This window comes from Mastacembelus armatus, chromosome 14 (genome assembly GCF_900324485.2).
Source record: "Mastacembelus armatus chromosome 14, fMasArm1.2, whole genome shotgun sequence".
NCBI classification, from domain to species: Eukaryota; Metazoa; Chordata; class Actinopteri; order Synbranchiformes; family Mastacembelidae; genus Mastacembelus; species Mastacembelus armatus.
In genome coordinates this window covers 19,675,636-19,700,231 of record NC_046646.1, presented here as the reverse complement: position 1 = coordinate 19,700,231, position 24,596 = coordinate 19,675,636, and the positions used below count along the sequence as shown (strand labels likewise).

Here is a 24,596-nt window from a genome sequence, read left to right as displayed (position 1 = left end):
TTTTTATTGTGCACTTCAATCCGACAATGCAGCTCAATCCATCCTAGGCCAACCTCTGACTGTTACTGTGTCCTCTGTATATAGGTAATGCCGTTCATGTGTTTTTAGACGTGCTCTCTGTAATGTGATTGAAGCCCCATTGGATGCTGTACTGTATGTGGGACAATTTATTGCTGTATCTGTGTTTGAATGGTTGTATATTGAAGGTGTCATCATCCAGGGATAGGTAGGGGCGGGTGGGGCTGATGTTTGTGTCCATCTCAAGGAGAAAGGGGATGGGGTCTGGGTACACGGGGGATATGGTCAAACTATCACAACTGGTCTATACCAAGAGTGTCTTCATTGAGGAAGTGGACAGGACAGGGTCTGTCCTCTTCGAAACAGGAACATTTTTTTGCACCAAAGTCATCATCAAAGCGCAGCTTCTTCTTATTCAAGGTCACTATGGATGGATGATATCAGAATTCAAAAGGATTTTTTGTTCTTTTATTTTTACAGACAAAGAAACTGTCTTTTTTTTGCATGATTAAGTGTCGTCTTTTTATTGGCTTGTGTGCCCGGTAAAAGCATGATCATTGTGTGAACTTTCACTTACCGGTGTGTTTGGAAAACGTTTCGGATATTTCTCCATGAGATTTTTTACTTACCTCTTGACATAAACGTCCATTGACATTCATAATTAACTGTTTTACAATGTAGGGTCTGTAACTGTTTGAAGGCTGCCTCGCATGCAGAAATGCAACTTGCAAGTAACACATCAAACTTCAAACCAAGTTACCATAACTGCTTCTTTGTAAAACACCATGAATGTCAATGCCAGTTATCACCTAGCTAGCTAGACATTGCAGTCTTGTAAAATCGCTCTTTATTAAAGCGTTGCTATTTTCAATACGTGTGTTTGAATGTTCGCTCCTTTTTCATGCTACGCCAGCAGCATCATGGGAGGTTGTGACTGAAAGTCAAAGTACTGTAATATGTGTCTGTAGGTCTGGTCCACATTGTGTGCTGTTTTTTAAGTGTTTGCCCAGTCTTGTCTTGCCTGTTGCCATTAACTGACTTGTTAGTTCCCAGTCATTCTCTAAAGCACAGACTGGTTTCCTAAAACCAGGCTTAAATTCACCATAAATTGCAACTTTATTTTGACACAACTTAGTCAAATCAGGCCAGAAAGTGTACAGATCTGGACAAGGGGTTGTGAGATTAAGGACATTGTATCGCTCGTCTCTGTGCACATTTTTACAGCAATACTTTTAACAATATACCCTTCTTTTCTTCCCCGCTAACATGCTAAATCAAAATATGGGACATAGCACAAACACTATTAGGCAAATTAATAATTACTTAATCTGGATTTAAATTTAAGGGTTTTCCAATAACTTAAAACCTCTACCTGCAGTGTAACATTAAAAAAAAAAAAAAAAAAAAAAGAACAGGAGGTGAACATTAGTCAAAAAGTACTTACAACATTGGGTTGCTTGTAGTCCTTTAAAAATGGAGGACTTGCGAGACCATCTTCTACTGACTCAAGTGTCTGCAGATACTCAACAGGGATCCTTACAAAGTAGATCTTTGCATTCCTTACTGAAGCTACTTCATGGACTTATCTGGGGGCTGGAAACCAGAGTTACACATTGCCAGAGCAGAAACTGCATGTCCATGTTGTCAAACCAGTGAAAGGTGCATGTAATCTATGCAGTTTCATGCTCCACCCTTTGTCCATTTACGTACATAGGCCTACTCATATTACCTCAGTATACCCTTAGTATTGTGTATACTGTATTTGCTACACTCATTCAGTACTTTAGTACCCATCTGTGAACTGTTAACTGTTGCTGAGGGCATGAAACTCAGTAGTGTCCATGAAAGCAGGGAGTATGGTTCCATACATTTCATTTTTTTGTATATCAAGGTGATTCGATTATCAACAGGTTTGAATTGTTATCAAATCATTGGTTTTTATTTGAAAAGCATAGGTTGATGTTTTTGGAAGAAAATGGAATAAAATGTCATCTGATGCTGAGTTCTAATAGAATTATTTGGTGCATCCACCACAAAAACTTTAAAAGTAATTATACAATATAATTATTCAGGACCATAGCTGAGTTCTGAGTAAAACTTGCATTTTTAAATATTCACACAGAGAAGCTAACGTTCAGCTGAAATTCATTTATTGATAATTAAACATTTCAGAGAAACATAGGACAAAATGTAATTTAAAACAAAATGATAATATTGGTGTTCACTGTCATTAATACAAGTTCAACGTGGCATCAAAAATCGCTGTTTTTGGGGAGAAGGGGAGTTGAGCGTTGAACCAGCAACCGATCCAGAGCCAGGATATTCAACTCTGAAATGAAGGGCCTACCGATGTGCTCTTTAGCAAGGCACTTAACCCCAAAGTGGCCCAAGGGACGCATGTACAAAATCTAAAACAACGCATCCTACCCGAACTGTCCCACATCCAGCTCTGGTTGTGATTGCCTGGCACTCTTGATCAACAGGCTGTTATTTGACGTACTAACAACAATGCGCCTGCTTCGGAAAGGGTCCAGATTTAGACTTAAAGATGGTATGTGTCCTCAAAATATCATGCGTGTGTGTGTGTGTGTGGTCAATATGTTGGGAGAAGGAATGTATGAGAAGGGTTAGGGTTAGAATGTAGGAATATGATCTCCCATAAAAAAGGATGGGAGATCCATTTCCGAAAATCTGCAATCTGGCCAAATACAATTTCCTCAAAAAAAGGCGAGGAACAGGAAGCAGGGACAAAGGCAGGGTCTGGATGTGTGTATGAGTGTGTTAATGAATGTGTACGCGTGTTTCGGGGAGGGGCAGGAGTGTGTGGTCTGAGTGTTTACCTTAGTGGGAGGGCACCCCATCGTCCACAGCAGTTTCAGGCCTAACGCTGCTGTTTTCCCCATCCCACGCTACAGCTGCGTGTGGCGTACGTCCAGGGCAAGGGCTCAGTTTGGCTCCCTCCCACTCTAGCTGCAATAATCAGCAAGAGGAAGAAGGTGGCTGGAGCAGCAGCAACAACAAGGCATGCAACTAACAGTTCACATGGAGAAGGTGGAATAATGTGGAAATGTAGAGAGTCTGTGTGTGTCTCTGTAATCTAACACAGTACTACCCATTCAGGTAGCGAATTTAAAAAAAAAAAAAAAAAAAAAAAAAGTAACTAATGAGTGGTACAATCACTAAAGAAACTACTACTGTAACTTGTAGAAAATACAAGTGGGCCCAGATGTGCATTACTATCATTTGCACATATTAGTTTGCTTTATATGAGTAGAATGCAAAGAACCCAGTGAAGAGTGTGGACCGTTGCTTAGACCTGATGTGAACGGAGAAGTGAGACTAGCTCAGTGTGTCAAAATTAACAGTTTCTGGTGAGATCAGAAGAGAAAAAAGGAAAGGTCATCGGCCTGTCTTACTGCTGCTCGGGAAAATCATCAGCCTTTACTGAATCCAAAACAGCCTTTATATTCACCTGCAGTGTCACATCACACCCATAAAGCCAATAACCCTCTGCACTGCACATCAGCAACATGCAACTGCACTGCATTAAAAAAAAATGCTCTAAACTTTGCTCCAATTTCCCCAAATGTGAACTTCCAAACATATGTAATGATTTAACTGCACATTTAGGTTACACACTGCCACAATAGCTAAAAACGCCTTACGATGCGCTACAAGCATAACTAATTTGCTGTCTTCAAATGTTCAGGACGAAACACAATCGCTTAATCATCTTAATATTCTTACCAAATGTTAGTTGACATTACTTTTGGCGCCTAAAATAAATTTTCAAGTATTTGCCTGAGTTCCAAATTGTGCATTTTGTGGTATGAACACCAGTAGTACTTTGCCTCTAAATCACCACCGAGCAGAAGCATAACAGCAGCTGATGAGACTGGGACCAAAGCTAATAATAGAAAATGTCACAAAACCAATTCGAAAAGTATCAATGTTCAGATTATTATTACTGGCCAACCAATGCTTGCCATGAATCTAATAGTTTTTATAATTTCAAATATGTACATATAAAATGAACAAAAAACACTGCTATTCTTCAGTCTGAAATAAAAATATATATCAAAATCCTGCCTACAACTGAGTATTAAGAGAAAGATGTCAGGGTATTCAACTTGTTTTTCCATAGAGAATTCTGACAGCAATTTAACACAGAACTGAAAAACTGCAAAATTACCTAAAGATTCCTTTCTCTATTTCCACATCTGTCCAAAACATTGGCAGGAAATATTTTCCTATTTGCAGTGGGACCTGTTTCTTTTACCTTGATACACAAAAAGACTGAGCCAAGCAAGAAAAAGACAAGCATTGTAAATTATGGCCAACCACTCCATGCTTCAATTTCATTGATGAAAACATCTGCTCAGTACATTAACCTTTACATTATTAAAGATTCAAAGATCACAACTGGCTATCTGTCCTAAGTTCCAAATTTGCTCAGACTGGTGCTATTAGTCATGACTTAACCAAACTCTTCAAACGAAACAAGGGAGCCTGTGTGGAACAGAAATGCAATTGTTTACAATTTACACCTTGATGGAGGGAGAAAAAAACAAACAAAAAAAAAAACAGGTAGGGTCAAGAAAACTGTTCCTGCCAGATAATTCACCCAGATAATGAGAGTTAAGAAGGCTGCAACAAAATCTAATCCACTTACAATTCCTGCAAGCCACTTTGGGATATTTGTCACATTAAAGACTTTCATGATCCAAACTGAAAGTGGCATAAACACATATTCTTCTTCTTCTTCTTTTTTTTTCCAAACTAGTGGAAGGTTCTTAAGTAAAGGCAACAAAATCTGTCTGATGCACCACTGAAATTTCTGCAGTTTAATGTTTGGACGAAGATGCTGGCCTGGCTGTTACCATCTGTTACATGTCACTCAACTCAAAAAGCCTGTTACATACTCCACAAAGGGTGATCCTATGCCAACATAAGTGTGTCAGCCTAGATCCGGATTTCAGTGTAAAATTGGTCATTGTGAAGAAAGATGTGCATGTACAGATCTGAATCTCCATCACTCTAAGAAAAGTTCTGATAAGGTGTCATGTTTTTATATCCTATAAAAATATAAAGATTCATTTGTTTAAATTTACATACATTACCTATTATTACTTTTTGAGCAGTAGTTTTAAATTTAGTACCCAACTATAATAAGTAATTCAGTTAAAATAATGTTCAATAAATTTTGGACAGCACACTTTGATATGTAACATTTTAAGAAACATTTTGCAGAGAATTTGATGTAGAGTATGTAAGAGGCTTTGATCCAGTCCCAAAAAGAAGCTTCACTTATTAAATCCACCTGGGCCTGAGTTTGACCTGGTCCCAAGACAAGTTCATGCTTCTTTAACAAGGAACCAGCTATGTAACATCTAAGAGAACTGACTGCTTCAAAAATGACCAAGTTCAGCTGTCCCACTCATTTTCACTTGTAAACCTATAATCACCCACCTAACAGGCATCAGCTGAGGCAAGCTAGTTAGAGACATGTTTGCTAAGATGTACAAAAGGGGGGATGCTTCAGATTTGAAGCACATTCAACTTGCAACCTTACTCCCTCTCTGATTTTCCTCTTTGAACTGTCCCTTATGTAAATATACATGCACGCACGCGCGCGCGCGCACACACGCGCACACACACACACACACACACACACGTCTGCAGTGTGGAAGGACTGTGTTGGGGTGGGACTATCGATAAGGGGGTTCTGGCGTGTGGTAAGGGTAATCATTGCGCTGGGGCGTGGGTTGCCCGTGTGCGGGTGTCTGCTCATACGGTGTGGATGTGGAGTAGCTTCCTGCTGCTGCGTAAGCTCCTGATGAATCATATGCTCCGTAGCCTCCAGAAGCGTCATAGCCCACCGAGGCGTCGTAGCTTCCTGACGAGGCATCGTAGGTCCCACATGAAGCGTCGTAGCTCCCTGATGAGGCATCATAACTTCCTGAAGTGTCATATGTTCCTGGTGGTGCATACGCTCCTGATGCGGCATATGTTGGAGGTGCTGTGTATGTCCCTGGTGGTGCAGTGGCTGTGGTAGACGCCTGCGCCTGTGTGGTGGCCGGTGGAGGCGGAGGCGGAGGCGGGGGAGGATTGGTGTAAGCATACTGAAGGTACTGGTACTGTTGCTGGTACTGGTGATACTGTTGGTATTGTTGCATTTGCTGGTAGTACTCTGTGTAAGACCTGGAACGCAGATTACAGGTAAAGAGGAGAGAGGGTATGAATAGAAAATACAGTAGAAACAAAGCACAGTCAGTCTAAATTACATGTGAGATGAAATAATAGGAAAATGGATTTGATGTTTTGTAACCACTGTTTTTGGTAAGTGCTAGGTAAATAAACATATTCATGGTATGTGTACAATTAAGCTTATCATTCCTATTGTTCTGTGTTTGCCCTACATAAACATGTTTAATGTGTACCTAGCAACAGGATCTGACCCTTCAGAAGATACGGTGCCAGTTGGGGGGTCTTCAGGTCCTCCAGGTGGTGTTGGCAGCAGGGCACGTCGTTTGGTTCGTACCTGAGCGAAGGAACCTGGAACAGGGTCAGGAAGGAGGGGGGCTCGATTTCCTCTGATTGGGCTGCGGTCACGCTCAGTATCTGTAGATGCTGCCTTTCTCCCTGCCTGCTGCTCTGCCAGAACCTTGTCAGTAAAGATATATATAAGGTACATATTATTACCAACATAGGAAGGTAAATGAGGAAGAATGTGCTTTTTTTACTCAAATGGTAAAAGACCTTCTGTCCCTCCTGAAAAAACTTGGCTCTTGCTGCCTCAAAAAGTGTTGTGGGATCTGGTCCAGTCTGTGGCTCTGCTTCTTCAGGAATAGCTCCAGAATTGTGGTTGGCCAGATCTTCATACACCTGGTCAGCAACAGTCCCATACACCTGGCTGGCAAGAGCGCCATATATCATCCCATCTGCACCTTTAGCACTTGTGATGCCCTTCAGTGCAGCGTAGGTAGGGTCAAAAGATGTAGTGTTGTAGAATGAGTTATGAACACTCTGCTGAACCTACAGAGAAAGACAAGCGATGTCAGCATTTAAAAATTTACTCAAACCTATTTTGTCTGACAAAGGCCAAGGAAGTTTGAGGGTACCTTTTTACATACCTGGCTGAGCCAGTTCCTAAAGTAACAAGTTTTATTTTGTATGTACAACTGACAGAACATTCCATGATAGTGGATAGTGGACCTCCTGCCAATGAATGACCTTACCTGTATTGGTAAACCTGCAGCAGCTGCTGCAGCAGCTGCAAGCACAGCTGCTTGACTCTGGTGATGCTCTAGTGATGGAGGTGGTCGGGGAAGTAGACCCTCTCTGCCACCTACAAAGAGAAGGGAGCAAAAACATGATGAAAACATAAATATGAGCTGTTTAAAGCATTCAGTTAAATGCAGAACACAAAACAGTTCTTTCATCTCCACCTGTTGTTAGACCACTGGTGGCATTGGCTGAATTTCCAGCTGTCACAATCTGGTTGATCAGAGGTTGGGCCTTGGATAGCTCTACAGCCAACTGACGGCCTTTGAATGTGGTCCCATTGAGTGCCTCAATAGCTGTCACGGCATCCTCCTTCCTCTCCATATGCACAAATGCATAGCCAACATTTGAGCATAATCTTGCTGTAGAACATAAATAAAGCATAAATAAAGCTGTAGAACTTTTTTTTTTTAATTTAACACAATTACATTTACCTTACCCTATACTGATGCAAACTGCCTCATTTGAATTTATCACCAATTGAGATTTATACAAAAATTAAAATTTGACTCAAATTTAACTGTAAGTCCCAAATGTATATTTATTGTACCACCAGTACTGTATTTATAACTCACCTTTGACTTTATCACAGTCCAAAACTCTTCCAAAAGTTGAGAACAACCCATGCAAGTCATCTGCTGAACATGTTGCACTAAGGTTCCCCACAAACACCTTAGTGGAGTTGGGTGGGCGCGCACGTGACTCCTCAACCACCAGAGGCCTGCCTCTGTACTCTTTGCCATCAAGATGCCGCATGGCCCTATGAGGGTAAGAAAGAATTATATATACAGCATCACCTGTAGAGCTGACAAGTAACCTGAATAATATAATATATAGAACAGATATAATTTAATATATATGTATCAGATGGAAGAAAACTCAAATTTCCAGCCAAAAATGCACCAGCCAAATGGTGTTATCTTAGTCTTACGAGTAACTTTAAATTTTATTGTGAATAACATGCATCAAAAGAGTGTCCTTTCACAGCACTCACGCTGCAGTGGTTCAGTTCCTCTTTCATAGCACAGCAACATCTATAAAATCATTCTGGTCTATCATCAAAGTTTTTTTAAGCTACTACAGCACTGTATCTAACAGGCCTATTGGTTCTATTAAACAAGTTCAGACCTTTATGAACTTCTCTAACTTTGTTGTTTGAGCCACAGCTGAATATTTTAAATCAGAACTCCAGTTGTGGGTGAGCTCCAGGTTTCCATTAGAAACATCTAAAACAGAAGTCTCCTATGGCAAGCACTTAAGTATGTAAGAGCTAACACTAGGACTTCTAATTATTAGCTCAGCTACAGTGGAAAGTTGGAATACTATTTTTTTCCATAAATACTCCATTCTATGCATCTTCAGACATTTATAACATAGTAGCATTGATGCACCTTTCTACACATTCTTTTTAAAACAGTGTTGTCTTCTTATCCTATGGTGCAGCTTTCAGTATGATTTGGCCAAACAAAACATATATTTTTTGTGAAGTAAATACTGATAGAACAAGTATAGTTTTTACCTGCAAGCATCTTAACTATTTCTACTTAGAACCAACATATCCTTTGGGATGTTTAAACTTATGTCTAAAAACACACCTGTAAGTTGATTTTGTACAATTATTTTTTAATGTATTCAAAAATGACAAGTTGAATTAGTTTACCCAACATGCCCAACAATTCCTGGAGAAAAACTAACATTGCTAGAAGGTCCATGTATATCATGTAAAGTATGGATATTTCCAGTGTAGCAATAAACTCATGACATCTAAAGTTCATTATTGAACAATGAGTACCTGTCTGCGGCACCCTCTCCCTTCAGCGTAACGAAGGCATACTGTCTTAGCAAGGAGCAGGTGTTGATTTCTCCATACGGAGCAAAGAGCTTGTTCAGCTCTTCGTGTGTTGCATCCAAAGGAAGGTTCCCCACAAACAACTTGACGTTTTCACCGCTCATCTCTGTATCAACCAGGCATCTGCAAGAGTAGACAAGATGCGTTTGTTAAGTTTAGGAAGCGCTATTTGATTTACGGTATTAAATATAAATGTAGCTAATACAAAAGAAAAATCACGACTTGCTGATCACAGATGAATTTATTGCTGGGTATCGTTAAGTTGGGTTATTGTTTAAGAAGTGGAGTTAAACCACTGCCATGTAGAGCTCTAGGTTACTGTTCTAACGTTAGTCTGTCGGTTAACGTTATTGTTTGCTAAGCTAATAAGACGGTTAGGTAGCCACATTTGAAAATTGGCCCATTTAAGTTAGGGGCAGTCAGTGGACATGTGAACCTTACTTAACTAATGCCTGATAAACGACGTAAAACGATTATAAGATGCAACGCCAGTTACACAACCAACAGTTGGCTAAACACTACTGGCCATCTTGTTTAACGCCAGCATTAGCTGACGCTAGCTAAGCTAACTAGCTAGGCTAACTAGCTAAAGCTAACGTAGCTGCTTTATCGTGCTGTGGTTCAACCGCTTGTTCTAAGCTAAAGATGGTTCGTTTGACAGGCATTGGTTATCATAAAATATACCGAAAAATCCTGCCTCGCTTTCAGTTTTGTACAAAAACGAGGGAAAGCATTAATTAAGCCCGGGCACTACACAGACTTCTTACCCAACGCGGTCCTGGAGCTGTTGTACTTCGAACGTCACATCCGGTTCCGGTTTGTTGAGAAGCCGCAGAAGATCAGTTTCTCACCACGTGTTTATGACGCTACATAATCTACTACTACTTTATGACTCTCATACTAAAATCGTTTTTAAACGAACATTAAAATCATAACAACTGCAACGAATTTGTATTAGCGTGTTAACCAAACGCTATGTAAGTAAGTTAAGTAACGTTATGCCCAACCTAAAACGTAAAGAAAGATAAAGCAACGAGCATCTCAGTGGTTAGCCAAATTGAAACATGGTAGAACTGTACAGAAACCAGAAAATGTTCAACATGTGTCTGACACTTCAGAACAAAAATACAGACACATACACTCAAGGGTACATCAGTATTAAGATGTACCATTATAAAAAATCAATTTGTTTATAACACACCTAATTTAGAATCGCTTTTTCTTACAAATGTTACAACTGCATTTAGAGTATAGGATGTTTGGTTATGTTAAAAATGTACATTTTATTCACTTCATCTTTTGTAACACTATTATAACTACAATATTTAAGATTAAGTTCCACTTTGTAATTGCTGAAAATGTATAGACTAATTTCTAGTTGTAGTTATATGTAATTTTAGAAATAGCTAAAATTATAAAAAAAAAAACATAATTCCAACAAATAGTAAATATCAAATGCATGGTTAGTACAGTGTAGAATTCTTTTGTAATTACATTTCTGGTGAAATATTCATATTTTTCTCATTTAGACTTTATTTCATTTTAAATAGTGTATCCTTTCTTCTCAGTACTGTCCATGCCTGTATTTTAACTTAATCTTTTGGGAACCTACGTACAAAAAAGTAAATCAGAAAACCATATGACTGTTTCTGCGTTAATGCGTTGCCACCAGATAGTCGCACATGATATTGATTCATTTTTGATTTTTGTCTTTTAAAACAAATGTATCGTACATGGAACGCTATATATAAGAGCGTACATGGAAAGCCATAACCAAGTGGCCGGCATAGTGTACAGGAATATCTGTGCCGAGTATGGGCTGGAGGTCCCAAGGTCAAAATGGGACACACCTCCAAAGGTGAGGGAGAATGACCGAGCTAAGATCCTGTGGGACTTCCAGATACAGACCGACAAACAGGTGATGGCTAACCAACCGGACATAGGAGTGGTGGACAAACAACAGAAGAAAGCCGTAGTGGTAGATGTAGCGATCCCAAGTGACAGCAACATCAGAAAGAAGGAACATGAGAAGCTGGAGAAATACCAAGGGCTTAAAGAAGAGCTAGAAAGGATGTGGAAGGTGAAGGCAACAGTGGTCCCCGTGGTAATCGGCACCCTCGGGGCTGTGACCCCCAAACTGGGAGAGTGGCTCCAACAGATCCCAGGAACAACATCAGAGATCTCAGTCCAGAAGAGCGCAGTGCTAGGAACAGCTAAGATACTGCGAAGAACCCTCAAACTCCCAGGCCTCTGGTAGAGGACCCGAGATTGAAGAAGACACACCACCCATAGGGGGTGAAACGGGAATTTATTTATTTTTTTATATATGGTAGGCTATATTTGGTCAACTTGTTGTAATAGGTCAGACTGGGTCATATCAGGTGTCCCATAAATAGGTTCTTCTTCAGTGTGGTACCACTGGGAAAGTAACGTGCAGAATGACGTAGCGCCGTCCAGAGGGGATGAGTTAAAACAGTTTGTGTCCAATGTACCAAAAATACTAACATTTCATAAATACAACAGCAATAGCCCAATCAATCCTGCATGACACGTGAGCGTAGCTCACCCAGTCTTACACGCTTATTTCCAGGTGAGATCAGGTGGAGCGGAGGAGGAGCCACAGAAGAAACCTCCAGGTCTGGGAGTACACGTCATGACAGGCCAGAGTGGAAGAGAAGTGGAGTTTGTAGCGTAGCAAACTTCATGGAAGAATAAGCCGCGTGGATCCGGAGGGGAGAAAAAAGAGGGATCGGGACGCAGAGGTAAACAAATTAAGAATCGCGAGCTGCACATGATATGATGTGAGACGTTGTGTGATTATAAAGCAGGAAGGAGGAAATGTACAGGGTTTACATGACAAGCTGTGGATCCAGACGCATGTTGACATGTAGGCAGCAGTCAGACGGTAGATTTAATAGGGAGCCTTGAATCAACTGTATCAAAGCCAGCTGCCTATATGTTGAACATTTTAATGATCCATCGCCCTCTGTGGAGGTTGTGTGTCCTATTTGTGTTTTATTACATTTAAGCTCTCACTGAGCTGCTGCACTTTACCAAGTCTGGGCTTGCTGTTGCAATCCAGTCAGATCTATTTTGCAGGTGTGTGTGTGCTGCAATCCCACCCATATTTCTGTTATGAACATGATCCAAAAGCTTTATAATAACCACTTGTATCATGTATAGGTGTATGATTGGTCAGAGGACAGGTAATGACGTGTGTGTGTTATTGCTGTGTGTGTAGATGGCACAGCAAGAAGAACCTTTGTATGACTTCCCAGAGCCCAACCCACCTTCAAAGTGCAAGTTCATAGGCCATCAAAGGGGAGGCTCCCTGAAAAGCATCAACATACTGGACCGCCTCTTGCTCACAGTTCCAGTCTGGCTTCAGCTGTCAATCAACCCTGCCACTGCATTGCACATACTGCGGAGAGAGCCTCGTGGGGTTAGACACACACATACAGAACACAGAACAGAAAGTGACAATGCTCCATTTGTCAGAATGGACACATTAAATATAGTTACTCCACACACACACACACACACACACACACACACACACACACACACACACACACACAGTTCCTCTCACTTCTCTTTCCATGTGCTATACACTCACAGTTGCACTCAGTAATCACCTTTGTCATCCTATAGACTTTCCTGGTACGCAAGTCTCGCACATCCCAGAGGAATGTGCTTTGTGTCCGTTTGGCCGATGACAGCATGCCATCCTTTGTTCACCAGTTTGGCATCAGGGAGGAACACTCCAGTAAGAGCTTGACACTCCTCAACCCTCTTAAGTTTTGAATATGAGATTCCTGTGTCTGACACATAGCCATCAAGACTGCCTCTGCATTCTTTGGAACAGAAATTTATACACAGCACTGCAATTACACAGCAAGACTGCATGTTAAAACCTCAAAGCTGTATGATATATATAATTAAAAAAAGATATATTCAGTAAGACTTGGTAGACTCCATTGTTTCAGCTAGTAATCATTTATATACTTATTAAAGTTGTTTGAAATGGGAGACTACTTTGCTTTGGTTACCCTAGCAAAACAAAGGCAGACACCTAAAAGCAGAACATTTTATTTTTTCCATTGAACACTATTCATGTTTGCTTCATAATTCTGTCAACCAATTACAAATGCAGTAATTGTAATTACCTGTAGTTCTCTGACATGCAATTTTCATAGTGAAATGATTGTAATCAGTGGATGCCTGGAATGCAAGAAATCAATATGAAGAACTTAATGTACATTTTAGAAAATTGTTAGTAGTAGCAGTATCCAGTGTTTACTGATAACAGGCTAAACAAGCACAAACCCACTGGTAGGATCCTACACATGGCACCTGTTTAGCTTTAATAATGAATATTTTCATATTCTTAAAAATATCCCAACAGAAACCCCAGAGGCAATACATCCACACTGTTCTTACTAACTACCCATCTCCACCTAAAAAAAAAAAAAAAAAATCACTCACCTTTGAATTTTCCTCACCCTCAGCTCTGTCTCTGGAGATGTCAGCCATCAGCTTTCCAGATCTGCCAAGACTAATTTCCTTCTACTGTGTGAGCAGGTAAAATCTTGTCATCATCATTCACATTTTACCCAGAAGCTCCCTGTATTTTTGCCTCGTGATTGATTTTTCCATAATCTCTCAGTTTTTTTTTATTTTATCTTCTTACCTTATCTCCCTCTGTCTTCAGTTTTTCATTAAATACTGTCAGTATTTATCTATCTGGTGTAAATATTAAATGTTGTGTGTGTCAGAGACGTGTTACCTTTCCCTCTGGAGCTTCCTGAAGCCATTGCAAAGGCAACATCCCACAAAGAGCTTGAGTCCATTTCACATATGGGAATAGGTAGGTGATTATAATAAATTTTGTAACCTCAACATCAAAAACCTAGCTCCTAAAGGATATAGTTGAACAATCTGCACACAAAAATGTGCCTCACAGTTGCTGGATAATGAATAAAACAGTGGAAGAACTTGTGTAGGTTTTTTTTCTCCAGTCTAATACAGCATCAAAATTCAAAATTTCAAGATTGAAAATTTATGGTAGTTCTAAATTGACTAATGAAGTGAAAGTTGTATGTATATTACAAAACATACAACAAGAAAAAAAAACTTCTATATTTTTTTCTAGAATTTTGGAATTCCCACCTAAATATCCGTGGACCACGAGAGGCGCTTAAGCCCCAAAATGAGGAAAAGAAAGCAGACACTGTAAACTCAGCTCTGCCTGCTGCTGCTTTACAGCCAAGCTCTGACTCAGACAAGCAGCTCAGGACAGTGCCTGAATCAGACACTGCTACCAAACAGCCAGCTCCCAGTTCCACTGTGTTCCAGAGGTTCTGTCCAATCACAACACGCAGCCCCAGAGAGCTGGACTGTGGCTCTGGCCTGGGTGCTCTCTGTTTCATCAACCCTCTGTTCCTGCAGTCTCAGAACACTTTGTCCAGACGACGCTTATTCAAACACAGCATCAAGGTTCGGGTTTCAACAGAGACATCAACCATGCTCTCACCCCCACTTGCTCCACCACCTCCACCACCTCTAATGCCCAAAACTAAAGGGAGATGTAAAGCTCAGCAGCAGGGACAACGAACAGCCCAAACACGTGAAGGCCCAGGCCTTTTACCATGCACCCAGCCAAAGCCTCTAACACAGACAGAAGACACTCCCAGTGAGGCCCAAGTGCAACCTCCATCAGAAACTCCTCACTTTCAGCCTGAGATGCAGGAGCAGGACCAAACACAGATGGAACCGGGCCAAACTCAAGCTGAAGTCGAGGGAGTGGAGGCTACAGCTCTAACAGTAATGGAGCATCTGCCTGAAGACTCAGACTACATGCAGCCAACTACACTGATAAATTCCTCCCATCCTCACTCACTCTCTCCTTACCTTTCCCCATCTGTTTCTTCTGTGGCACCTCCCCTTTTCCCCAAAGTGTCTCCATCCCTCTCTCCTTACAGCTCTCCCCGTGTTTCACCTTCTCTGTCACCTTATCAATCCCCGTCTCTTTCTCCCAAAGTCCCCTGTTCTCTCTCTCCACGTGGCTCGCCCAGTGCTTCACCCTCTCTTTCCCCTTATCATTCTCCAGTGCCTTCTCCTAAGGTCCCCTTCTGCCTCTCCCCCTTCACCTCTCCATCCCTCCCTCAGCTGGCGGAGCAGATTTATCACACACCTGCTCCTACTTCAAGGCCGCGTGGGCAAAGATCAGAGAAAGAAGCTGAGGATGAGGGAGCAGGTGGAGATGAAAATAAGGAGGAAGATGATGAACCAAATGACAAACTGCAGGATAAGAGGGAGGAGATGGGTCTGGATTTACCGATGAATGCTGCTTCTCTGAATGACACAGACAGCTGCACTTCCTCTAGCAGTATTGAAGGAGCAGCAGAGACTCTACCTCACTCACCCCATGATCAGGACAATATTTTAGACTAACTACAGTATGTGGTATTGTGAAGCACTATTTAGGATTAATGTGGCTACAATGACAGCATCTCAGGTATTCATCCAGCAGAACAGCAGTGCTTTAAAGTAATGATACTTTTGGTTTATATCAGAAATTGTATATAAGACTGTCTTTTTAAATTTTCCTCTTGACAATCATTTTCCAAAGCACAATATATTTTTGACACATTTCCTACCTGTCTCCCTTCTATTTTTTGCAGCAAAGGTAAAAACAAAATGACATTAAACAGTGTTGAGTTGGCTAACAAAAGGCATTGCAATCTAAACTGCTATTTCTTGGGAACAACATAACAATGAATAAACAATTAAGGTGCCGTTAATCATCCCAGTCTTTGTGGGGAGTAAAGAATAAAATTGTACAAAATATAGTTTGCACAGGCTTTTGATTTTTTGAGGCTTCCTTTGATGAGAAAACCACCACAGCCTTCAATTACATCTGTAAGCTGAGATTTCAATAAAAGTGCTAATTAAAGCACCAGGGTCATTTGTTACACTTATACGTAATGTCAATGCCAGATTTTTAGTTATTAGATTTCATTAAAAAAAAAAAAAAGAAATAAGATGTTTTGGTAGAAACTAAGATATTATCAAAAAGTTTTATTAGTACAGATCCCACACCACATTTCTTACATACAGAATTCCTTCAGGCCTTCCGGAGACAGCAGTATGATCATGTGTTCTGTATACGAAACCTGGCAAAAAAATAGCATCAAGTATTATTCTGCCATACAGCAGCTAGTTAATCTTAAACTGTCAAATCATTAACACCAAGGCTGTCCGTTAAAACTTTAAACAAGCTGTAAAGCTGTAACTTTTAGACAAAAGTTGACTAGTTTAAGATATTTAACAATTTCAAAATCATAATTTTATGAAGTTTTGTAAAGACAATTTTGAGTGTGCCAGAATTAAATAGTGAAAACACTCACTTCCATTTGACTATATTTCAGGTAGCACTGCATTAATAAGAAAAATATGCTTCCTAAATGCATTATGATAATTATCAGCTCATTTGAGTTTGATCAAAAAGAAACTTCATACTTTAAGAATTCGAGTCCTAGCTGAAAAAACTGTGGCTGGCATCTTTGGCAGATCTGTTGTTGTTATGGCTTTATTTGAAGTATGAAACTTTAATTTACTCTCTTGAGAAGTGTCTTCTAAAGGGGTTTGAATCATTTTGGAGCTCTGTGTATTTTAACATACATCACCTTGAAATCACATACATTTGAATCTAGTTTTATTTGGTGTTTTTGAAAATGAAGATGTCCATCAACACCAGCAGGGGGCGTCTCTTTTCCTCAGTGCCAAAAGGTCGGCCTCCAGCTGCTCGGCGTCGTCTTGGAAGCGCTCAGTGAAGGATTGAATCAAACCAGCTGCACTGCCTTCATATTCCACCAGCTCTACACTGTCCCCTGTCAACCACACACAGTCAAACAAAGTGAATAATTAACTTGGGGCTACAGTCTGTAACTAAAATATTTTGAAGGACAAAATTTATCTATTTATCTATCTTTAATTGGTTAACATAGCTAATTTTCAAGTACTGATGTAGTAGCACTAATACATGTGTAAATGACATAAATTTTCAATAGATTAGCGAGTGTGCTACTGCCACTATAAACTACAGTGATGTAGAACAATTCAATGTCAAAGACTGAAAGGAACATTATTTTTTTATTTATTTATTTTTTTAAATGTGTGAATCTGTGTTTACAAATGTAAGAAAATCCCCATAACAACAAAACAAAGGTAGCCTACATACCACTGACTCTGGTGTTGGCCTGCACAAACATCTTTCGATCTTCCTTCCTCAGAAGCACCGTCTCCCGGAGACGCAAGAAATCATGAGCGCCACCGTTGTCGACAGTGGAGTAGTTGTCATACAGAGCTCTGCCTCCTTCCACATCTGCTGTTGACTTAAAGACCTACAAAAACATGGACACGGGTTAATAACAGGTTTGGTGTAGGAGTGGGTGAAATCAACAGGGTTATGAGACGATGATGATTAATACATCTCTTGACTCATAATGTCACTCAGTGGTGATTTAGATTTTCAAAGTGGAAGGTTCTGAACTAGTTCTGTCCTGATCAATGTAACTTGACCATTAAATCTATGTTCAATATTTCCATTAAAATGTTTATTCTGTTCCTAGACTGCGATAATGTACTAATTTATTCAGGATGATAGTTGTTAATATTATATAAACTAAGGAGGAGTGAAGGTAACATTTGTTGTGTATTAATGCAATTAAGCTGCTATGTATCTCCTTGTCAGTATTTTTTTTTTTCCACCCATGTCTTTTACTGCTGTCTGGGGAAACAGAAACAGTAGATATCGATCCACCTGTAGTTTACGAAGGAACCTATGGATGGCGTTCTTGCCCACAGTGTGGATCTTGCTTCGGTCCAGTGTGATTCGAGCGTCAGGTTTGCCGTCCTGTCCTGTCACTTCCTTCAGGCCCACCAGGCCCTCCCCGGCCTCCAGCAGAACACGCAGGATCACGAAACGAGCCTGCATGTGAGCCTGAGAGAGATGCGTGTGCACATACATATGACATACACTGTATACACATCCTGACACTCATGTAAACAGAGACTAACTTGCTCCAATATGTGTTATAAAACAACACAGATATATGAAAATGAGCCAGTCAGGTTGTTAGAAACACATGGTTAATGATCTGTATGTTGAGTTGTCTTGTAAACACTGGTCACCCAACACTACAACTCACAATACATTATTATATACTGCAAACCAGGGCATGTTTTTATCAAATTGCCATGTGTAAAATTCTGGACTTAAGTGAAAATACTGTTCAATTTGACTCCTACTTACAAACTCATGAGTTTTTAAGCTTCTTTTCATGTTGTTAAAGAGCTTTACATACTTCTATTTTCTGATAATAAATGGAGAGAAGTAAGTGACCAGGTGAATTACCTGTCTCCAACTTTTGCTCTCTGGTGTGTAAAACTCCAGGCCTAACAGCCCAGCTCTGACCATGCTGAGCCAGTTGATGTACACCACATCCTCTGCATCCTTGTCTTCATGGCCAAAAATACTGAGAAACACACATACACAGACAGAGAAAAACAACTATAAACATGTGAATGTCCCTCAAAGTCATCAGCACAAAATATAAATAAATAAATAATCACCTGGATCATTTTAAAATGGCCTTAATGACATGAACACAACATTCTCTCTAAAACTACTAAACTGTGTAAGAAGAAATAACCTCTGTGCAGAGATGATGCAAAAGCAAAGTAAACACATATCACTCCACAGGATTAAAACAAAGCCATCATGGGTATCTAAAGTTCATTCTGCAGAAACAAGATGAGCATGTGATGATGACAATGAGTGTGAAGTCTTAAACTCTAAGTCCCTCAAAAAGTCAATTCCCAACTGTCAGAAATACAGGATGAGTAAAAATGACATACCTGAGCACTTGCTTGTTGAGACACAGATATAGTCCGACACACTCAGCACGGCATTCTTCATAAGAGGAAGCAATAGTAGTGAATTTACTGTCCCATGTCTCACTGCCCCGGTACCAACTGGACACCTTTAAAATAAAAAATAAATAAAATCACTCACACCTTTAGTTCTTGTATTTAAAATCTAAACAGGTGTAGAGGACACGCAATCAAACTCACCACTTCTCCAGTTTCTGGGTTCATCATTTTACTCTGGTCAAAGTTGAACTTGCCATTGTCGTCCTGTAAGGAGAGAGAGGGGAAGGGGGAAAAAAAAAAAAAAAAAAAAAACTTACATTGGACTAAAGAATAAAACATTTTAACAGGACAAAATAAATTCCATCCATAATACATACTAATATTAAAACTTGTCTCCACTTACCAGTCAGCAGAATACATATAGGCAGACATGTTACATAATAAATTCTAATTGTATTCCGCTACAATGCAGAGTTACATGTACCAAAATACAATATGAAGGCCAAGCATGATATATAATACATATATGGCGGTATCTTTGACGGACCTGGACAAACAATTTGCCGCTTCCATGGCCCAACAGCTCATGAAGGCCAACCTGCACCTCGAAGGATGGGCCTTTCCACTTGATGAACAAATCCTAGTGTGAAAACAAATGTGAGACTGTAACTATAGGAGTCTGTTGGCAGACAGGAACTTACATTTGAGAAAAAAAATAAATAAATAAAAATCTGGAAACTTCATATGTTACCTTGTCCTCCTCCTCCAGGAAGGTGAGTTTTTCTTTTTGTGTAGCATAGGCTACAGCCAGCACGTTGCCTAGCGACACGTTTTTAAAGCCCTCTGACTGTCTGATGTCATCGTCTATACACAAAAACAAACATTGTTGATTAAGTGTCATGCTGTAAAGCTTGTCACCATTCAGCAGTGTCAGACACCTCAGTGTACATACAGTTGGGGATGTTGATGCCAGCTGGTATTCCACTCCCAGCAAAGGTAAGAACGTCCAGCGAGGTGAAGTCAGGTTTAAGGAAAGTGTCCTTCTCAAACTCCTTGGGCCATGGCAGCTCAGGAAGCAAGACCTCTGCTGAGCTCACCAGCCTGGCAAAACGCTCGCTCATTGCCTTGTTCACAACTGCAACAAAACCTGAAGGTGACACCAGAGTTAATGAGTGAAGTGACAGCACCAATCAAACAAGAATAACAGTAAAACAGTGAATAAGCTCAAAGAAAAATCTACCAGTCCTTTAGATAAATAGCAGATGAGGACACTAATTCAAACAATGTAGGAATCTGAATTATGTATACATACTCCACCCTTCTTTCACTGATACACATTAACAATAACACACTGACAAAGAGCTTAGTCTAGATTAATGGCCAAGTATTAAAATCCTGTAATGTTGGGTCATCCCCACTAGTGACCAGCAATGTCACATTCTTCCTCACTTAAAAGCTGCATATTGACTTAAGTAACTGTTTTAGTAGGTCTATCATAATGTTATTTTTTTTCCCAATACTCTTCAGCTCTGTACCACAACAGTAAGATCTTGATTACAGTGCTAGTTACCTTCAAACTCTCCTCTGGAACCAAATGGGTCTCTGTAGCTCTCTATGAAGCCTATATAACTGGAAAAAGCAACAAAAGGAAGGTTTCAGAAATTAATTCAGAAGAAAAGTATTCAACAGCTACTGCAGAAGTCAGAATAAACTTGATTATGGAGTGATAAATTAAGACAAAGTAGAACAGATCAGAACAGCCCTTTTAGGGAAGTGAAGGGTGATGTGTCCTTAGACGTGAATTCGTCACTTTTATAGATATACTATGCAACTGAGTGTGGTAAAAATCCCATCTTAAATACAGCCTTTAAACTCTCATCATAGACAGTCCATTTTGATGCTACTGTAATTCAATTGACTCACCTCTCAACAATTGGTCCCTTGTCTTTGATCCAGTAGCGTGAGCCCTCTTTATGGGCATCAACTGAGCCAAAGGTGAAGCTACGCCTGTACTCTTCAAGCATTTTCCTTTGGTTGTCATTGGCAGCATAGGTCTGTGTCAATTATTTGAACAGAACAAATTTCTTAAAAGTAAAACCATGGCAGGAAATCAAACTTTAGACAAGCCTATCATATTCTTCAAAGTTGTTCACTTGTACACACTTTCAGTGATATGACTGAGATCTCACTCTTCATCCTGTTTCTGCTTTGCTAAAGGTTTTTAAGATAAACTAAAGCATGACCATTGATAGAGTATTCTTACAGTTCTGGTTCCAATTAGCTGTAAGAATACAGACTAAACCTTAACAATATTCTACATGGTTTTCCTCGCTCTGTCACCTGTGCTTGTTGGAGGTAAGAGCAGACTTTCTCCATGAGAGGACCATAGTCCCCCCTCTTCACAGTGAACTCTTTGTCTTCAAAGTTGAAGCTGCCGCAGCATGACTCACACTCCCCTTCAACTGTACAGTCTGTAAAGCAGCACATTTTTAAAAAAATTATCTTTTTTTTTTATTACTGGCAGAAGCATCAGTTACATGAACAAATTTCAACACAGATATTAGTTGGCAATCCATATATATTCCAGAGACCAAGCTGGAAATTCCTTAGTACGATATCTTGAGTTGTACCAACTGATACAACAATTCTATATGTTCAGTGTGTCAGAAGTGCAACCTTTTAAAAAAAAAAAAAAAAGTCAATACATTGGTTCTTGTGTAAAACTCAATTTACTTCACTGCAGTTCTGACCTTTCTGCACAGCTGAAGCCAAGCGCACCTCATAACAGGCTTTCTCTCCACTGTCTTTCTTAAACAGACGGGTGTTGTATGCAGACAGTTTCTAGAGACAAATCACAAGAACACATCTTAGAACAAACTGATTCACACTGAAATATGCATGTAGGAGAGAAAACAAAACATGAAGCACCAAAATGAATGACAGATTGTTACAAGGAGAATGGCATGTCACAGTCAAAGATGAACAAAATTAAGTAATAGATTGTCACAAGATAACCAGACAAGAATGATGGAAATAAGGATTCCCTTTAGGTGTAAATTCAGCTTACTTTTGAATCAAGGAACTTCTGAGTCAGCTCAGCATCCTCTAGACAACAATTTCCTGAGAAGTACGTTGTAATTCCCTGGAAAAAAGAAAACAAACATCATCAGTCTTGAGACCAAAACCTACTAATACAGAGCTAAAGCCATGATCAGCAGGCAGAATTCCATCTGTCAAGTTTATCTAGATTTGACAGAACCAGATTTTGATGGCTCTTTCATTTAAGACCTAACTTTGCACTGAGCTCCTACCTTGTCACCCAGCCCCAGCTGTTTCTGCTTGTTTTCCAGGGAGTAGAGGAGACAAGAACAGCTGTCCCACAGAGCTTCCATCTCAGCAGGCTGGTCCTGAAATGCCTGGCTGGCCCTCACCAGAGCCTTCAGCTTATCCTGTGAAGGCATACCACAGCCACAAGCACTTTAAAAACACATAATGGTGCAAAAGGAGCATTAGAGATCATAAGAACATTATAATAACCAAGGTCAAACTGCATTAGAATGTGGAGGTGCTTACTGTACCCACAAAGTGGCTGATGTGGCTTTTACACCTGACATAACAGCCTCTTACCTTAGGTAGATTTGGGATGAACTTGGTGTCCCCAAAAGACTTGTAGTTTCCCATGTTGGCATAAAGACCTGCTGCATACACCAAGAAGGCCTAAATGTCACATACAAGAAAAAAAAAAAAAAAAAAACAACAAATTTTTATGCTGCATGTTCCAAGACAGCAACAGAAACAGCCATGACTATAGGAATGTGTACCTGGTACTCCTCAGAGCTCAGTCCAGCTGCTGTGGCGACCTGTTCCAGCTGTGCAGGTGTCTGCTTCCTAAAGATTCTCTGCAGCAAGACAAAGATGTCTGCAGACTCTGGGGATGTTTGCAGCAGCACCACCAGACCACCATACCTAAAATTTTATTTTATTTTTTTCCATCAACAGGTTTTTAAGTTCTTCAGTAAAATACAGTCTGGCAGTAATTCAATTTAGGACATCTATTAATTGCTTAATTTCAATTCAATAGTTTAAGTGTTAACTTGGATTTGAACCTTGAAATTTGTAACCTACCAAGCAGCACGTGACAGGTAATGGGCATACATCTTCTCCTGCGGTGACAGCAAGTGGAAGGCCTCGCCACAGTGGAGTGCAGAGACACCAATGTCATTGGGGAGGTAGTACTGGGAATCCACCATCTTAAATCTGATGTTTAACACTGGCAACAATGAACTAAGTTAAGAGAGGGAAAGAGAAAATTAGAAAGAGCTAGCTAAAACTAATGCAGTCTAATAACAATCCTAGATTAAACTCTGATCAGCTGATCATTTTGTACTTTGGTTTCTGCTGTTGAACTATATTACAATATACAGACAGGTGTTTCTGTTACTTAGCTTATTCCCACTGACTTACAGTAAACTAGGGAGAGAAAATAGTCATAGATTAGAATGAATCATTTAATATGTTAAAATGCAAATAACCCCAAATAAAAAGTAATAACCCCAATCCAAAATACCTTCATATGTGCACAATATACTGTACTTTCACATCAAATGACCAAGTCTTCACCCCATTATAATAACCAATTGTTAACAATGAGGTTCGTATAATCTACTGAACCGCTAAAGCACACTACTGACTCACGAAAGGGTTTTGCTGATAATTTAAATATATTGTATTATTATTTGATTATTTAAAATAGTTGATTGCTCTGAAGCAATGGGAGTAAGGTGCACTGATTGAAGTGTAATATACCCAGTAAAGCGAGATAAATTTAGATGCAGACAAAGGTGCCAAGAGTTTATGCAAAATACAGCTAACGTTATGCAACAGAAGGAAAAGTTTTTGAGACGGGCAGCAAGTTCTCATTCCCCAACCTTGTCTTATCACAACTAACCAACCCAATCAGTGAATCAGTGAAGTTAATCTTAACTTAATGGCGTCAGTTTCTTTTTCACTTTCTAATCAATAATTGGAAAACCTAAAGTGAACTGCTTATATGACGAAACACAATAACTAACTAACTAACTAACTACTACTATTACTATTACTACTACTACTAACAACAGAACAACACTGCATTAAAATGTACCTGAATTAAACACTAAAAAATAGGTTTAGTTTATTCTGGTCTGCGACACGACAAACAGCTAACTCAACGTTAAAATTAGCTCCTAGCGTGCATGCTAAAGCGGCTGCTGAGTGCTTGGAGCACACTGCCACAACTTCTGCCTGCACAACATCCGGTCGCAGATACTATACAACCCATTTCTACGTATGACTGGCTGCTATTTAACATATTTCTAAGAGATATAAAGCTGAAAATTAGTACAACACTTTACCGAATGTTGTTCCACAGCTCCTACGACGAACGTCAAACTGCAGTCTCACTCTGTACACTTCCTGTATTCATTCAACGTTAGACCCGCCCTTCAACCAATCACAGGTTATGTATTCT

The 24,596-nt window shown here is 39.9% G+C and overlaps 3 protein-coding genes across 4 annotated transcripts; 1 reads left to right on the top strand and 2 right to left on the bottom strand.

Annotated features, from left to right (window-relative positions):
• Positions 1 to 1,887: 1,887 nt before the first annotated feature.
• rbm14a (RNA binding motif protein 14a) lies at positions 1,888 to 9,946 on the bottom strand. 2 transcript variants are annotated; one of them, XM_026328242.1, is made up of 9 exons: positions 9,919 to 9,946; positions 9,095 to 9,274; positions 7,878 to 8,062; positions 7,467 to 7,664; positions 7,257 to 7,366; positions 6,778 to 7,053; positions 6,459 to 6,682; positions 5,812 to 6,219; positions 1,888 to 2,988 (listed from the first exon to the last, which is right to left on the bottom strand). In XM_026328242.1, exons 2-9 carry the CDS (start codon positions 9,253 to 9,255, stop codon positions 2,985 to 2,987), a joined length of 1,566 nt encoding a protein of 521 aa, XP_026184027.1. In that variant the 5' UTR covers positions 9,256 to 9,274; positions 9,919 to 9,946; the 3' UTR covers positions 1,888 to 2,984. The 2 variants fall into 2 exon arrangements, with proteins under 2 accessions (XP_026184027.1, XP_026184026.1); XM_026328241.1 differs by having other exon boundaries at positions 1,888 to 6,219.
• Positions 9,947 to 11,791: 1,845 nt separating this feature from the next.
• Positions 11,792 to 15,962, top strand: LOC113142893 (ras and Rab interactor 1-like). Its single transcript, XM_026328239.1, has 6 exons — positions 11,792 to 11,913; positions 12,393 to 12,593; positions 12,803 to 12,917; positions 13,660 to 13,732; positions 13,927 to 14,018; positions 14,304 to 15,962. Exons 2-6 carry the CDS (start codon positions 12,393 to 12,395, stop codon positions 15,602 to 15,604), a joined length of 1,782 nt encoding a protein of 593 aa, XP_026184024.1. The 5' UTR covers positions 11,792 to 11,913; the 3' UTR covers positions 15,605 to 15,962.
• A 249-nt stretch (positions 15,963 to 16,211) lies between these two features.
• On the bottom strand, positions 16,212 to 24,554 carry dpp3 (dipeptidyl-peptidase 3). Its single transcript, XM_026329269.1, has 19 exons — positions 24,481 to 24,554; positions 23,213 to 23,371; positions 22,909 to 23,053; positions 22,715 to 22,804; positions 22,399 to 22,536; positions 22,155 to 22,229; positions 21,838 to 21,928; positions 21,428 to 21,558; positions 21,011 to 21,141; positions 20,658 to 20,716; positions 20,040 to 20,234; positions 19,839 to 19,951; positions 19,635 to 19,727; positions 19,289 to 19,351; positions 19,073 to 19,197; positions 18,570 to 18,690; positions 17,976 to 18,155; positions 17,394 to 17,556; positions 16,212 to 17,043 (listed from the first exon to the last, which is right to left on the bottom strand). The coding sequence occupies exons 2-19, from the start codon at positions 23,335 to 23,337 to the stop codon at positions 16,901 to 16,903; spliced, it is 2,181 nt and encodes a 726-aa protein (XP_026185054.1). The 5' UTR covers positions 23,338 to 23,371; positions 24,481 to 24,554; the 3' UTR covers positions 16,212 to 16,900.
• Between the last annotated feature and the right edge of the window lie 42 nt (positions 24,555 to 24,596).

Coding starts and splice junctions, on each gene's coding strand:
- rbm14a (XM_026328241.1), bottom strand. CDS start 9,255: ATGAGCGGTGAAAACGTCAAGTTGTTTGTGGGGAACCTTCCTTTGGAT. Junction 8,063..9,094: donor GGAGAGGGTGCCGCAGACAG/GTACTCATTGTT, acceptor TTACCCTCATAG/GGCCATGCGGCATCTTGATG. Junction 6,683..6,777: donor TTTTTCAGGAGGGACAGAAG/GTCTTTTACCAT, acceptor TTTACTGACAAG/GTTCTGGCAGAGCAGCAGGC.
- LOC113142893 (XM_026328239.1), top strand. CDS start 12,393: ATGGCACAGCAAGAAGAACCTTTGTATGACTTCCCAGAGCCCAACCCA. Junction 12,918..13,659: donor CATCAGGGAGGAACACTCCA/GTAAGAGCTTGA, acceptor CCTCACCCTCAG/CTCTGTCTCTGGAGATGTCA. Junction 13,733..13,926: donor TCCTTCTACTGTGTGAGCAG/GTAAAATCTTGT, acceptor TGTGTGTGTCAG/AGACGTGTTACCTTTCCCTC.
- dpp3 (XM_026329269.1), bottom strand. CDS start 23,337: ATGGTGGATTCCCAGTACTACCTCCCCAATGACATTGGTGTCTCTGCA. Junction 21,929..22,154: donor AGAAGTTCCTTGATTCAAAA/GTAAGCTGAATT, acceptor ATTTGTCTCTAG/AAACTGTCTGCATACAACAC. Junction 19,352..19,634: donor GCGGCAAATTGTTTGTCCAG/GTCCGTCAAAGA, acceptor CTCTCCTTACAG/GACGACAATGGCAAGTTCAA.